The sequence below is a fragment of the Ranitomeya imitator genome, chromosome 6 (genome assembly GCF_032444005.1).
Source record: "Ranitomeya imitator isolate aRanImi1 chromosome 6, aRanImi1.pri, whole genome shotgun sequence".
NCBI lineage: Eukaryota > Metazoa > Chordata > Amphibia > Anura > Dendrobatidae > Ranitomeya > Ranitomeya imitator.
Window position 1 is genome coordinate 553,216,419 of NC_091287.1, and position 16,822 is coordinate 553,233,240.

At 54.3% G+C, this 16,822-nt stretch overlaps 1 protein-coding gene across 5 annotated transcripts in view; it reads right to left on the minus strand.

The window, feature by feature from the left end:
- TSNARE1 (t-SNARE domain containing 1) overlaps positions 1-16,822 on the minus strand; it is a 348,915-nt gene that overhangs the window by 236,265 nt on the left and 95,828 nt on the right. For 4 of the 5 annotated variants that reach the window (XM_069731990.1, XM_069731989.1, XM_069731986.1 and 1 more), the window contains one exon: positions 15,146-15,271. In XM_069731990.1, the coding sequence (XP_069588091.1) occupies positions 15,146-15,230 (85 nt within the window). In that variant the 5' untranslated portion in view covers positions 15,231-15,271. Of the gene's footprint in view, positions 1-15,145; positions 15,272-16,822 lie in introns of those variants that run through there. The other variant, XM_069731988.1, reaches the window with a different exon arrangement.

Below are 16,822 nucleotides of genomic sequence, written 5' to 3' on the forward strand. Positions count from 1 at the left end.
ATTCCAAACCCAGTTCCTCCGCCACCGGAGCCAGCAAACGAAATTGATCCCACTGCAAACGAGACAGAGTCAGCAATGGAATTCTGAACCCCAGGAACATGAGTGGTGGTAACATGCGCATTTAATGACAGGCAAGACAACACTAGCCGCCGCAAAACCCGTATCACCGGAGGTGAAGATGCTGATAGGCTATTGATAGCACACACCACGCCCATATTGTCGCAATTGAACCGGATTCTCCTATTACGAAACTCAGCCTTCCACAAGTGCACAGGCACCAGGATAGGAAAAATCTCCAGCAAGGTCACATTTTTTACCCAGCCGTTCGTGAACCATTCAGCAGGCCACCTCATAGCGCACTATTGTCCTCTGAAGTAGGCCCCAAAACCTACACCGCCAGAAGCATCTGTAAACAGATCCAACTCTGTGTTAACCACAACGTCCTCCATTATCAAAGATCTACCATTGTAATCTGCCAAAAACTGATCCCAAACCTCTAGATCAGCCCTGTGTTCAGCTGTCTCGTGGCGGCTGCCAACCTACGGGAAAAAACCCTCCCCATCGGAACACTGCGGCACGCAAAATTCAATTTACCAAGCAGTGACTGAACCTCACATAAGTGCAACTTCTTCACCCACCTCGCCCTTGCGACCACATTCTCTTCCGGTAACCGAAATTCCCAGTTCACTGTGTCAATAACAATGCCTAAGAAGGAAAGGCACGTACAAGGCCCTTCAGTCTTGCCCGAGCCAACGACACGCCAAAGAGCTCTGCCACCCAACAAACCGATCGCAAAATGAACTCACAACACCTCGAATCCGCAGGACCAATGCACAAAAAATCATCCAGGTAATGGATCAAGGAATCAAAACCCGATGTGTCCCGTACAACCCACTCAATGAAAGAACTAAACTCTTCGAAGTACGAACATGACAAGGAACAGCCCATCGGCAAGCATCTGTCCACAAAAAACCCGCCGTACCAAAATCACCCCAATAACCTCGAACGCTCAGGGTGAACCGGTAGTAAGCGGATTCAATGTCCGTTTTCGCCAAAAGCGCTCCCCTACCACAACGACGAACCCAAGGAGCTGCCTCATCAAACGACGTGTAAACAAACGAGCAGAGTTCAGGGTCAATCCCATCATTGACAGATCTACCCCGAGGATACGACAAATGGTGAATCAGCTTAAACTTATTAGGTTCTTTTTTAGGCACAACACCCAAAGGGGAGACCACCAAATCCACCAAAGGGGGGTCTTGCAACGGCCCCGACATTCTGCCAATTGCAACTTCCTTCAACAATTTCTCGGTGACCACACCAGCATATTCCTCAGCAGACCTGAGGTTTTTCAAAGACCTAGGATTAACAAACGGGGGAACCGGTATCTTAAAACCATCCCAAAAACCAGACCGTAAAAGTTCGGCCCCTTTACTGTCAGGGTACCTACTTAGATAAGGGGCCATCACGCCCAGCTTCACCGGCGTCACCCCCTTTTGAATTACCGGTCTTTGACTTGTTCTTTTTAAAACATCTTGCGGAACCATGGGAGGAACCAATGCAGTGTGAACACACGTGCTTAAACTTGCACATAGAGCCGAATCTGCACTGGCCCTCGTTAAATTGCCAGCATAAGCCATGCTTCTGCCCCCCGACTGACTCCCGGCCCCCACAGCGTTCCCTTGAGACGCAGACTGGCTGATGCCCCCGGCCCCACCCTGAAAGGGTTGGCCCAACCGCGTGGGTGCCATCACCCGAAGCCATAAGCCAACATCCTTTTGATCCCAACGTATAGCCGGCCGTATCGTCTTTCTCTGCCTAAACTGCTCATCATATCGCAGCCACGCCTGACCCCCATATACCCGGTGAGCTTCCCCAATCGAATCCATGTAGCAGAAAAGGCCAGAACAATTCTAAGGCGCTTTCTCACCCACTGGATAGCAAACGCCTGCAACTAATTCACGAAAGTCTGCGGTATAAGCCGCCACCTACACTTCTCTTCCTCTTCCTTCTTTTTCCCCTTATCCAAATTAAACTTTTCTAGCGGGAGAAGGGAAAAGATTTCCACATATTCGTCCTTCCAGATCTTTTCCCTCACTTCCTTCTTCAAATGAACCCCAAGCGGGCCCTCGAAGCAAACGTATACTTCGCCATGCGCCCTGTCATCTAAATGATTCCTGCATTCTTTCTCTTTCTCAGTCTGCACCGATACGGACACTGGCGCAGAAGCACTGCTATGCGCCAATAAGCCCCAACCCGGACACACGTGCCCGGCCTCCCGCGGCCCTACCCACGCAGCCAGCTGACCAGGCATTGACCTGCCACTATCCCAACGCGCAATCAAATTTCTCACATTACCCAGCAACTCGCTAACACCAGCTTCCCCTACACCGGCCGCCGCCGACACTCCCTGACTAGCTACTACCGACGCCCCCACCTGACCGACCCCTACAGACTGAGATAACACCGTAGACGAACTAGACATAGAGCTGTACTCACCAGGCTGCGAGAGAGCTGTGATCCCTCCAGCCGCTGAGCGTGCGTCTATCCCGTCGATTGATGACTTCGGGACTCCCCCAGGACCCTCCGGGAGAGGAGGTCCGCTAATCACCGACCCCACAGATCCGGATGACGATAAGGTCGCCGAGGGCCCGACCGCCCTGGAATCAGTGAGTCTGTTGCCTGCAGGTGAGCCAGCGGGCCCAGATATTGGGGCGTCCCTGCTGAATCCAGACCCCCTGCCCGCTCTAAGATGAGAAGGATGCTGAGACCCACCGCCAGCAATCCTGTGCTGACGCGCGCCGGAAGCTCCATCTACTGGCCGGTCCAGCAACCCCGTATCCACTGAGGCGCTACCTGCCGCTGCATCGGTCGCATGACTCCAACGCTGACTCCTACCCGGCGACGTAGCAGGACGCCTGCCAGGCGAGCTGCCCCGGCGGCCTGCTGTGACGGCACTGGCATCTTCTGCAGCCCCAGCACACGCCGGCTCCGCCCCCGGCACAGAGCGGGAAGGCCAACGCGACGCTGTAGGCCTCAGCCCGGCTGGTGGATTCCTCCCGGACCGGGGCCTGCTGGGACGCTTGCATGCAGGCACCCGGCTCGGAGGGTCCCCGGAGGGGCTCCTGCGCCGGCGCTGAGGCCTAGAAGGAACATCCGGCGACAGCCGCTCGGGGGGACATACCCGACGAGACCGCCGCGGTCCTCCAGAGTCCGCGGCCATCGATGCGCTGACACCGCCGATGATCCCAGCCACCTGGGCTTCAAGCCAACCCGGCGGCTGCCTCTCCGCTGCCCGCCGGAGGGCCTCCAGGACCTGCGCTACTGAGGCGCTACCATAAAAAGTAAATATTCACATCTATTATTGTATATATTCTGACGCATATGCTTCATGGAGAGCTAAATGTAATGTGTACAGAGCCTTCTACAGTTGTTGCTGAAAGTGTTGGCGCCCTTGAAATTGTTCCAGAAAATGAAGTAGGTCTCCCACAAAATGTTTGAAATTACACATTTTGTTATACACATGTTTATTTCTTGTGTGTGTATTAAAATATGGAAATAATGGATATTGGAAATCATTTCACATAAAATCATGAACAGGGTCCAGACAAAATTGTTGTCACCTTTCCAAAATAGTGTGTAAACAACTTTATTTCAAGCATGCGATGCTTGTTTACACTCACCTGTGGCAAGAAACAGGTGTGGGAAATATTAAAATCACACCTGAATGCAGATAAAAAAGGGAGAAGTTGACTCAATCTTTGCATTGTGTGTTGGTGTCTGCCACACTAAGCACAGAGAACAGAAAGAGGAGACGAGAACTGTCTGAGAACATGAAAATGAAATGAATGAAAAATATCAACAATCTCAAGGTTACAAGTCCATCTCCCGAGATCTTGATGTTCCTTTGCTCACAGTGCGCAACACAATCAAGAAGTTTACAAACCATGGCGCTGCAGCTAATCTCACTGGATGGAGATGACAGAGAAAATTGATGAAAGGTTGGAGCACAGGATAGTCCGGATGGAAGATAAGCAGCCTCAATCAAGGTTCAAAGAAATTCAAGCTGTCCTGCAGGCTCAGGGTGCATCATTGTAAGTGCGAACTAACTATTGGCATGAAATGAAATACTATGGCAGAAGGACCCCACTGATGAGATGGAGACATTTAAAAGCTAGACTGCAGTTTGCTAAATTGTACGCGAGAAAGCCACAATCCTTGTGGGAAAGCGTCTTGTGGACAGACTAGACCAAGATGGAGCTTTTTGGTAACAGACATTATTCTACTGTTTACCGAAAATGGAACAGGGCTTACAAAGATAAGAACATACTACCTACAGTCAAATATGGTGGAAGTTCAAAGAAGTTTGTGTTTGTATTGCTGCCTCTGGCACTGGGAGCCTTGACAGTGTGGAAGGTTTCATTAAATTTGAAGATTCCCAAAGAATTTTGGGTCGCAATGCTGTGTCAGAAAGCTGGTTTTCCATCCCAGGTCATCGATCTTCAAGCAGGAAAATGACCCCAAACTTATTTCACGAAGCCCCCAGAAATGGATGGAAACAAAGCACTGGAGAGTTCTGAAGTGGCAGCAAAGAGTCTGGATCTAAATCCCTTTGATCACAGTTGGAGAGATCTTAAAACTTATAACCAAATAAGTTGAGGGTGCCAACAATTTTGTCCGGCCCATTTTTGGGATTTTGAGTGAAATTAAGTCCAATTTGCCTCTTTTTCCTTTTTTTTGTGTTGATCCAATACACACAATGAACAAACAGAACAGAACTTGTTTAATTAAATGATTCTCTGGAAGAAATACTTAATTTTCTGGAACAGTTTTTAGGGTGCCAACACGTTCGGCCATGAGTGTACATATTCCTAAACAACAGACGCGTCATGATACATCTCCCTGCTCAGTGTGAGAGATCCGTGGGTTAACCACAGAGACATCATGTGAATCCCCCGCACGTCACCCGTATACGCCGGCGTCACCCGCAGTATACATCATCCATCTCCCTACACGCAACCTGCTGCTCCACCAGACAGTCTCCAAGTAAGGAACAGAAGGAAAATCCCCTTCCCCTTGTGAGACCCCGCTCTGCCGCCCACCTGGCTCGGAGTCACGAGCGCAGCTCCGCGCGTCCCACTCACACACTGCAGCAGCCGCTCAGACACATTCTTGGAAAGCATTTCACAACACACAGATTTCCATCAGAGAAAGCAGATCTCCTCCTCCATGACCCGATCATCCTTCCCGGACCCTACCGCCCGCTGATGGTGGCGACTGCGCTACTGGCGGCCATATTGGCGGATCTGAGCCTGTGATGCTGCGAGGGGCAGAGCTGCTGCGGCGCCTCCTTTGATTGACGAGGGCCACAAGGGCTTTAGGTTCAAAGAACAAAACCGTCTCTGAGGAGCGTCGGTGCGATTATTAAACAAGAGGTTGATGGCGAATGCGAGTAACGACGCAGGACGGAGCGAGACCCGATAGACCCCGGCCCAGAGTCCGCGCTGCACTGGGGACTGTTTCTTGGTTGGTTTCTCTGTTACTTTTTGTCTCGTCTAACGTCCATCTTCTCGGTTTCCGCTGCTCGCCATTATGGGCGGTTTGGCTTCTCTAGATGTATTTATGTAATTCATCAAGTTTCTCCATTTTTGCATAAAGTCTGCTCTGTTATAGCAGAGCAAGAGTTTTTAGGCTAATAAGTTGCAAAAAAAAAAAAAGGGGGCCGTTAAAGACAAAAAATGAAAAGTATTTATTATTTTGCATAAAATTCTTGAACTGAGCACTGGAGAGGCAAGGGACATGCAAGGGACAGCCGAGGAGGCCGAGAGCGCCAGGGGAGGCTGCAGAGAGCAGGGGAGGCCGCAGAGAGCCGGGGGAGGCCGAGAGCGTCAAGGGAGGCCACAAAGACCAGGGAGGCCCCAGAGAGACGGGGGAGGCCGCAGAGAGACGGGGGAGGCCGCAGAGAGACGGGGGAGGCCGCAGAGAGACGGGGGAGGCCGCAGAGAGACGGGGGAGGCCGCAGAGAGACGGGGGAGGCCGCAGAGAGACAGGGGAGGCCGCAGAGAGCAGGGGAGGCCGCAGAGAGCAGGGGAGGCCGCAGAGAGCCGGGAGAGGCCGCAGAGAGCCGGGAGAGGCCGCAGAGAGCAGGGGAGGCCGCAGAGAGCAGAGGAGGCTGCAGAGAGCCGGGAGAGGCCGCAGAGAGCAGAGGAGGCCGCAGAGAGCAGGGGAGGCCGCAGAGAGCAGGGGAGGCCGCAGAGAGCCGGGAGAGGCCGCAGAGAGCCGGGAGAGGCCGCAGAGAGCAGGGGAGGCCGCAGAGAGCAGGGGAGGCTGCAGAGAGCCGGGAGAGGCCGCAGAGAGCAGAGGAGGCCGCAGAGAGCAGGGGAGGCCGCAGAGAGCATAGGAGGCTGCAGAGAGCAGGGGAGGCCGCAGAGACGGTGGAGGCCACAGATAACCAGGGAATGCCGCAGAGAGCCGGGGGAGGCTGCAGAGAGCAGAGGCCGCTGAGAGACGGGGAGGCCGCAGAGAGCCCGGAGGCTGCAGAGAGCAGAGGCCGCAGAGATCTGGGGGAGGCCACAGACTGGCTGCAGCGGTCAGGTGACTAGTGATGGTGACATCATCATCCTATGGGAGCGTCGGAGGGGTCCAGTGAAAAGTATGATTTCTAACCTTTATGAACTTTGGTAAAGTGGAGTGCACCCCTTAAGTCAGGACAGGTATTTAGTCTTAAAGGGATAGCACATTCATGGGTCCCGGCGAGATGGAACGGCTTTACACAGTGGTGCTGCCCTGCTGCACTGTATCAGTATCAGGCCGGCGTCACACTGGTGTTGTAAACGGCCGAGTGCAATGAGATATAAAATCGCATTGATTTTCCTCGGCCAGCATGCTGCGATTGTCTCGGACCGAGGAAAACGCTCGGCTCACTCGCACCCATATAAGCCTATGAGTGAGACAGCGCTCACCACTGGGATATCATCCGAGTGCTGTGCGCTATAAGCAATGGAGGAGATGGAGAAATTCACCTCTCCGCCTCCTCCGCAGCCGTGCTCCGATCCTCCCTGTGCGAGCAGGAGCCGAGGGTCATTAGCATATCGCATCCGATGCAATACGCCAGTGTGACGCCGGCCTAATACTACAAGTCTCAGCATGTCCTCCGCAGCACAGACTAGAGCATGCTGGGAGCTGCACGCTCTAGCATAGAGCCGTAGGCTGCAGACAGTCGCTCTATATGAACGCTGCAGACCGTCGCACAGCCTTAGTTCCAGTCTATTGCTGTAATCTGAGATGCCAATAATCCAGCACAGAGGAGGACGGAACCAGCGGACGATGAGCGTCTGATAATCCGGAATATCTGTAATCTAGCGCTTCCAATCAGCTTGTCCCCTCCTGGTAATAAGACGACTTCTCTGCAGAGCGCAGCTGTGAGGGGTCCGCGCCGTGTAATGTCTGCCCCGTCCCCGGGGGTCTCGGTGACTCAGTGACTGCAGCGTCTGCTCTAATGAGGTAGAAGACGCTGCCGTACACCAATCACCCCCAACACAGGGCCTGCCCAACAACTACCACCCCCAACACAGGGCCTGCCCAACAACTACCACCCCCAACACAGGGCCTGCCCAACAACTACCACCCCCAACACAGGGCCTGCCCAACAACTACCACCCCCAACACAGGGCCTGCCCAACAACTACCACCCCCAACACAGGGCCTGCCCAACAACTACCACCCCCAACACAGGGCCTGCCCAACAACTACCACCCCCAACACAGGGCCTGCCCAACAACTACCACCCCCAACACAGGGCCTGCCCAACAACTACCACCCCCAACACAGGGCCTGCCCAACAACTACCACCCCCAACACAGGGCCTGCCCAACAACTACCACCCCCAACACAGGGCCTGCCCAACAACTACCACCCCCAACACAGGGCCTGCCCAACAACTACCACCCCCAACACAGGGCCTGCCCAACAACTACCACCCCCAACACAGGGCCTGCCCAACAACTACCACCCCCAACACAGGGCCTGCCCAACAACTACCACCCCCAACACAGGGCCTGCCCAACAACTACCACCCCCAACACGGGGCCTGCCCAACAACTACCACCCCCCAACACGGGGCCTGCCCAACAACTACCACCCCCAACACGGGGCCTGCCCAACAACTACCACCCCCAACACGGGGCCTGCCCAACAACTACCACCCCCAACACGGGGCCTGCCCAACAACTACCACCCCCAACACGGGGCCTGCCCAACAACTACCACCCCCAACACGGGGCCTGCCCAACAACTACCACCCCCAACACGGGGCCTGCCCAACAACTACCACCCCCAACACAGGGCCTGCCCAACAACTACCACCCCCAACACAGGGCCTGCCCAACAACTACCACCCCCAACACACGGCCTGCCCAACAACTACCACCCCCAACACACGGCCTGCCCAACAACTACCACCCCCAACACAGGGCCTGCCCAACAACTACCACCCCCAACACACGGCCTGCCAACAACTACCACCCCCAACACAGGGCCTGCCCAACAACTACCACCACCAACACAGAGCCTGCCCAACAACTACCACCCCCAACACACGGCCTGCCCAACAACTACCACCCCCAACACAGGGCCTGCCCAACAACTACCACCCCCAACACAGGGCCTGCCCAACAACTACCACCCCCAACACAGGGCCTGCCCAACAACTACCACCCCCAACACACGGCCTGCCCAACAACTACCACCCCCAACACACGGCCTGCCCACAACTACCACCCCCAACACACGGCCTGCCCAACAACTACCACCCCCAACACACGGCCTGCCCAACAACTACCACTCCCAACACACGGCCTGCCCAACAACTACCACTCCCAACACACGGCCTGCCCAACAACTACCACTCCCAACACACGGCCTGCCCAACAACTACCACTCCCAACACACGGCCTGCCCAACAACTACCACCCCCAACACACGGCCTGCCCAACAACTATCACCCCCAACAGCTGCTCCCCGGCAGCACAACTCCCAGCCCCTGATCATTAGGACATTTGTTGCATTGAGATTTTAAGTAACTCAAACAACTACAAGTTTCAGCATGCCCTCCCGGACTGCGCGCTGCACAGAGGAACCAGGGTCACTTGGTTTACTGCGGCAGAGGACACAGAGCAGCAGAAGAGAAAACCACATCATAGAGCCAATAAAACGGGGAAATTCTCCAGTCACAGCCAAAGCTGCATTCACCATTCCCTTCAGCAATTAACCACAGCCTACATCATACAGATATATCTGATTATACTCCAGTCACAGCCAAAGCTGCATACAAGACATTACCAAGCAATGAAAAAAGGGGATTTCTAAGAAGTTGATGTGAAAGCAGAATTGTGATCTCAGCTCTGGAGTATAAGAACATAAATATTTCCTTCATGGTCTCTTCATCAGTCACATCCAGAGCTGCAAGTAACTTTGGAGTTGGAGTTCACCATTTATCACTTTTACGCTACTGTGAAATCTTGCGGCATCAAGAAACCAGCAGAACTTTGAATGCAGCTCTGGATGCGACTGGAGTAAAACAATATCAGTTTGGAGACACGAGTGGAAAAATAACTGAACCGTTTTACTCCAGGCACATCCAGATCTGCGAGTATTTTCAGAGACGCAGTTTACCCTTTCTCATCTTATTGAACAGTGAAACAACAATGGAATGCAGAACTTTGAATGCAGCTCTGGATGTGACAGGAGTATGGGCTATGATAAGTAAAGCAAACTATCGGTGAGCGCGTCTGTTGGTCCCGTAGGGGGCAGCAGAATTATATAGGTTCCTGAATCTTGACTGAGAAGAGAAAACTGGCAGAACTGTGATTGCAGCTCTGGATGTAACAAAGAGGAAACAAGCACAACTGTGATTGCAGCTCTGGATGTGACATAACATATTAGAAACCTTTCGGTGATTTTTTAAAAACTTTTTTGGCCACGTGTCAGATCCAGGGGTGAAACTTGGGGCCTCTGTTCATGTCCGCCGTGACGCTTTATGGGCAGAGCGCTGCTGTCCGCGCTCGGTGCAAATCCTCGGAGCGGCGCTCCGTACGTACCACAGAACAGACGGGAGGAAATAATAATAAATCTCTGCAGGAAGTATACCGGAGGGGGCACTAAATATAGACCCCATAAATCTCTCACCGGAGGCGGCGGCTGCCGGCGCGGAGGCTCATTTATAATACTTAGACATTACATTTTTACAAAACCATTACCGACAAAGTGCGGCCGGCCGACGAGGCACGTGGGAGCGCGAGCCCCGATGGTCCCCGGGCAGAGGACAGATGAATGGCGCTGCTGATGAGTGATAATCACACCTCGTGGGACCCCCGGTCCACACCGCGCCATTTATCTCAGATTCTCTAGAAGTATCGGTATATTTATATAAAATGTGCTTATAAATGATTGAGGCCGACGACAAACCGAGAACCGTAGAACTGAAGCCCAACCCGTCCACAGACTGCCGGGATAACGCCGCCATACCAAGCCCACATAATGCAGCGCACAGAAGACTAACACATAGTTTATGGATACCAAGTATTATTTGGGCACTAAGAAACCACAAAGCAGTGCCAGAGCAAGAGGGGGCGGGCCTCGCCTACCATGCCAGAGCAAGAGGGGGCGGGCCTCGCCTACCATGCCAGAGCAAGAGGGGGCGGGCCTCACCTACCATGCCAGAGCAAGAGGGGGCGGGCCTCACCTACCATGCCAGAGCAAGAGGGGGCGGGCCTCACCTACCATGCCAGAGCAAGAGGGGGCGGGCCTCACCTACCATGCCAGAGCAAGAGGGGGCGGGCCTCACCTACCATGCCAGAGCAAGAGGGGGCGGGCCTCACCTACCATGCCAGAGCAAGAGGGGGCGGGCCTCGCCTACCATGCCAGAGCAAGAGGGGGCGGGCCTCACCTACCATGCCAGAGGAAGAGGGGGCGGGCCTCACCTACCATGCCAGAGCAAGAGGGGGCGGGCCTCGCCTACCATGCCAGAGCAAGAGGGGGCGGGCCTCACCTACCATGCCAGAGCAAGAGGAGGCGGGCCTCACCTACCATGCCAGAGCAAGAGGGGGCGGGCCTCACCTACCATGCCAGAGCAAGAGGGGGCGGGCCTCACCTACCATGCCAGAGCAAGAGGGGGCGGGCCTCGCCTACCATGCCAGAGCAAGAGGGGGCGGGCCTCACCTACCATGCCAGAGCAAGAGGGGGCGGGCCTCACCTACCATGCCAGAGCAAGAGGGGGCGGGCCTCACCTACCATGCCAGAGCAAGAGGGGGCGGGCCTCGCCTACCATGCCAGAGCAAGAGGGGGCGGGCCTCACCTACCATGCCAGAGGAAGAGGGGGCGGGCCTCACCTACCATGCCAGAGGAAGAGGGGGCGGGCCTCACCTACCATGCCAGAGGAAGAGGGGGCGGGCCTCACCTACCATGCCAGAGGAAGAGGGGGCGGGCCTCACCTACCATGCCAGAGAAAAAGGGGGCGGGCCTCACCTACCTTGCCAAAGAGGGGGCGGGCCTCACTTATCATGCCAGAGGAAGAGGGGGCGGGCCTCACCTACCATGCCAGAGGAAGAGGGGGCAGGCCTCACCTACCAGGCCAGAGGAAAAGGGGGCGGGCCTCACCTACCTTGCCAAAGAGGGGGCGGGCCTCACTTACCATGCCAGAGGAAGAGGGGGCGGGCCTCACCTACCATGCCAGAGGAAGAGGGGGCGGGCCTCACCTACCATGCCAGAGCAAGAGGGGGCGGGCCTCACCTACCATGCCAGAGCAAGAGGGGGCGGGCCTCACCTACCATGCCAGAGGAAGAGGGGGTGGGCCTCACCTACCATGCCAGAGGAAGAGGGGGCGGGCCTCACCTACCATGCCAGAGGAAGTGGGGGTGGGCCTCACCTACCATGCCAGAGGAAGAGGGGGCGGGGCTTACCTCCCCAGCTAAGGAAGAGGGGGCGGGCCTTACCTCCCCGGCCAGAGGAAGAGGGGGCGGACCTCATCTACCCTGCCAGAGGAAGAGGGGGCGGGACTCACCTACCCTGCCAGAGGAAGAGGGGGCAGGCCTCACCTACCATGCCAGAGGAAAAGGGGGCGGACCTCACCTACCTTGCCAAAGAGGGGGCGGGCCTCACTTACCATGCCAGAGGAAGAGGGGGCGGGCCTCACCTACCATGCCAGAGGAAGAGGGGGCGGGCCTCACCTACCATGCCAGAGGAAGAGGGGGTGGGCCTCACCTACCCTGCCAGAGGAAGAGGGGGTGGGACTCACCTACCCTGCCAGAGGAAGAGGGGGCGGGCCTCACCTACCATGCCAGGGGAAGAGGGGGCGGGCCTCACCTCCCCGGCCAGAGGAAGAGGGGGTGGGACTCACCTACCCTGCCAGAGGAAGAGGGGGCGGGCCTCACCTACCATGCCAGAGGAAGAGGGGGTGGGCCTCACCTACCCTGCCAGAGGAAGAGGGGGTGGGACTCACCTACACTGCCAGAGGAAAAGGGGGCGGGCCTCACCTACCATGCCAGGGGAAGAGGGGGCGGGCCTCACCTCCCCGGCCAGAGGAAGAGGGGGTGGGACTCACCTACCATGCCAGAGGAAGAGGGGGTGGGACTCACCTACCCTGCCAGAGGAAGAGGGGGTGGGCCTCACCTCCCGGCCAGAGGAAGAGGGGGTGGGCTTCACCCCCCCGGCCAGAGGAAGAGGGGGTGGGCTTCACCCCCCCGGCCAGAGGAAGAGGGGGCGGGCCTCACTTCCCCGGCCAGAGGAAGAGGGAGCGGGCTAGTCTGCAGTCGGGGAGCGGAGCACTTGGCAGAGGGGTGAAGTGTGCGTGGTGAGGGAAACAGAGTATGATCCGCCATGTGCCTAGGCAAAAGGGGGTGTACACCGATCGTGAATGCTCAGGGGGGACAGCAGCCATGAATGCTCTGTGAGATGCAGGAGGGAGGTTACAACTTCTCTACTGTGCAATCACCAATATGGCATCTACTATTACCCCCAACGGAGCTGTCACCCACCGCTGTTTGAAGAATGAAAGTTTGCAGACACACTGCCCTCTTAGAAGCGGAGCGAATAGGGGCTGTGTGGGTGAGAGCGTGGTGGTAAGGCTACTTTCACACTAGCGTCGGCCCGTCGCAGTGCGTCGGGCCGACGCATCCTGTGACAACGCAGCACAACGGGGGCAGCGGATGCATTATTACAACGCATCCGCTGCCCCATTGTGAGTTGCGGGGAGGAGGGGGCGGAGTTCCGGCCGCGCATGCGCGTTCGGAAATGGCGGACACAACGCACCAAAAAACGTCAGTTGCAACGTGTGGCAACGCATCGCTGATACAAGCCTATGGAGAAAAAACGCATCCTGCAAACAACTTTGCCAGATGCGTTTTTTCTGCAAAACGACGCATTGCGACGTGCGTCGTACGACGCTAGTGAGAAAGTAGCCTAAGGGGAAGAAGATGAAGAACCACTGGCCCCAGGGACTATGCTCCACTGTCGGCTGCAACACTGTAACGTATCACTACTAGGAAAACATCCTCAAAGTGAAGATAGTGGAGCGCCAAGACTGTGAGGAGCCCCTGCGACACTGTCCAGCTTGTCCCGGCAGATGTATCTGCTCCTGGAAAACAATACTGTGATCAGACGCACAGGTGCTTCTCAAATCAGATAATCAAAAAGTGAAACTTGTATATTATGTAGAGTCATTACACACAGCGTGATCTATTTCACCTGTTTATTTCTGTTAATGTTGAGCCTTTACAGGTGTTTTTTGATAATTATTCTAATTTACTGAGATAATGACTTTTGGGTTTTCATTGGCTGTAAGCCATAATCATCAACATTAACAGAAATAAACACGTGAAATAGATCACTCTGTGTGTAATGACTCTATAGAATATAGGAGATTCACTTTTCGTATTGAAGAACTGAAATAAATTATCATTTTGATCATATTCTAATTTTTTTGAGAACTTGTATATTACCAGAGTTCCCATAATGCACTGCAAAGGAGACATCGGCATTACAGAGAATGCAGCTCTGGGTGTGACTGGAGCAAAATAATGTAACTCTGGCTCAGTAGGGGGAAAAAAAAAAAACAAAAAAAAATTATTTTGAAAAGCAGTGAGTGCACAAACCAAAAAAACTCAGAAATCATTAAAATATGGAGGAAAAAAAAAAGGTGGACGTGTTACATAATATTATATAGTATACAGGGGTATAAAAGAGTGTCACACCGCAGGGGAACCTGTGCACGATACCGGCCGTGCGTCCCGACTGCGGGAAATCAGACGAACCGCACATCATGTGATATGGGGATGAGCGGCGTTGGCGTGACCCCTTTAAGGGCGATTAGTGCCGCAGTAGTGGCACAGTAGGAGACATCTCGGTGCTGCGCCGACGGGACTTTCCTCCTCCACGACAAGCCTTGTAATATACAGAGGAGCCGCGGCTGCGCTACACACGTAGGAACGGTTGGTTTGTTGTCTGTTACTATGGAGACGCATGGATCTGCACAAGGGCTGTATACCGAGACATGTGTGTATGGCCGGATTGGTCTCATCACGGCCATCCAGGATCAGACCAATGAATGTCATGGACGGGTTCACTGTTCCTCTCGCCGCCCACCCTGCGGAGTCTGGTAGGGACGCAAACAGCAGGAGAACGCACGGCTCTGCTACATGTGGGCAATGATAGGAGCTGTAGTCCCTGCACTGGGATGTGACGGCCGGCGCTGGAGCTGCGTGCCGCATGTGACCAGATCCTCTGCAGATCCCACACGATGGAGATTTATGGAATCGCAGTGACAAGAACAATTAAGAGATGGGGAGACCTGGACTAACGAACGGGGGGGCAATGCTGAACCTACGATTACACGCGGAGACCCCCGTCATAGAGGGAGGGCTTCAGATCACACACAGCCGCCCTGAAATCAGGATCTGCTATGAGATTGTGGGGCTGTGGGTCTATACTGGATCCCCCATAGGCAGGGCATGCTGAGTGTTGTAGTTCCGCAGGTTGCCATGTGGTTGTCACACAGGGCAGTTGGGAGTCGCCCCTCTGTACACTGCAGAGCTGCCCGTGCCCCCCGCACCTGGGTATGGAGGGGCAGCAGGGAGCCGAGCCTTGCTCGTACCTAGGGGTTGATATCCTTGAGCCGAGGGTCCGCCAAAGGGGTTCCTGCTTCCAAATCCACTGCCATCAACAGAGCCATACGACATGTTGGAAAACCGGATTCAGGCTGGGAGGAGGCGCAGGAGAGCTGGAAAACAAGGAGAAAGAAGTGAGGATGACTCCGGTCCTGTCCCACAATACAGCTCATATATTCACAATAGCACCGCAAACAACAACAACACCACCACAGGGGGCCGACAGAAGGGGCGCCCGAGAGATCAGTGCCCCCATACACTGCATACAGTAAGGCCTCTCAGTATGGAGGTCCGGGGCACGTACAGACAGAAGTGACTGCACACCATGAAAAACACAACATGGGGAAAAAACCCGACTACCCCACATTAGGGAAAAATGCCTTCCCGACCCCACATGCCGCAAACAGATGAGATCGATGATCAACATCACAGAACCCATCACCGGTGACGTACTTATCGAGACCAACATCCCCGGCCGCCTTGTATCAGCGAGTGCAACAACATGTGGCAGAAAATACCAGCCATACTGCTCGTACAGCGAAGAATCCATGGTCTCACTGCTCGTACAGCGAAGAATCCATGGTCTCACTGCTCGTACAGCTAAGAATCCAAAGTCTCACTTCTCGTACAGCGAAGAATCCAAAGTCTAACTGCTCTTACAGCGAAGAATCCATAGTCTCACTGCTCGTACAGCGAAGAATCCATAATCTCACTGCTCGTCCAGTGAAGAATCCATAGTCTCACTGCTCAACCAGTGAAGAATCCATAGTCTCACTGCTCGCACAGTGAAGAATCCATAGTCTCACTGCTCACACAGTGAAGAATCCATAGTCTCACTGCTCACACAGTGAAGAATCCATAGTCTCACTGCTCGCACACAGCGAAGAATCCATAGTCTCACTGCTAGTACAATGAAGAATCCATAGTCACACTGCTCGTACAGTGAAGAATCTAATCACACTGCTCGTAAAGTGAAGAATCCTTAGTCACACTGCTCGTACAGTGAAGAATCCATAGTCTCACTGCTCGTACAGCGAAGAATCCATAGTCACACTGCTCGTACAGTGAAGAATCCAAAGTCTCACTGCTCGTACAGCGAAGAATCCATAGTCACACTGCTCGTACAGTGAAGAATCCATAGTCACACTGCTCACACTGTAAAGAATCCATAGTCTCACTGCTTGCACTATAAAGAATCCACAGTCACACTGCTCATCCAGTCAAGAATCCATAGTCTCACTGCTTGCACTGTAAAGAATCCATAGTCACACTGCTCGTACAGCGAAGAATCCATAGTCTCACTACTCGTCCAGTGAAGAATCCATAGTCTCACTGCTCGTCCAGTGAAGAATCCATAGTCTCACTGCTTGCACAGTGAAGAATCCATAGTCTCACTGCTCGCACAGCGAAGAATCCATAGTCTCACTGCTCGTACAGTGAATAATAATAATAATAATCTTTATTTTTATATAGCACTAACATATTCCGCAGCGCTTTACAGTTTGCACACATCATCATCACTGTCCCAGTTGGGGCTCACAATCTAAATTCCCTATCAGTATGTCTTTGGAATGTGGGAGGAAACCGGAGTACCCGGAGGAAACCCACGCAAACACGGAGAGAACATACAAACTCTTTGCGTACAGTGAAGAATCCATAGTCTC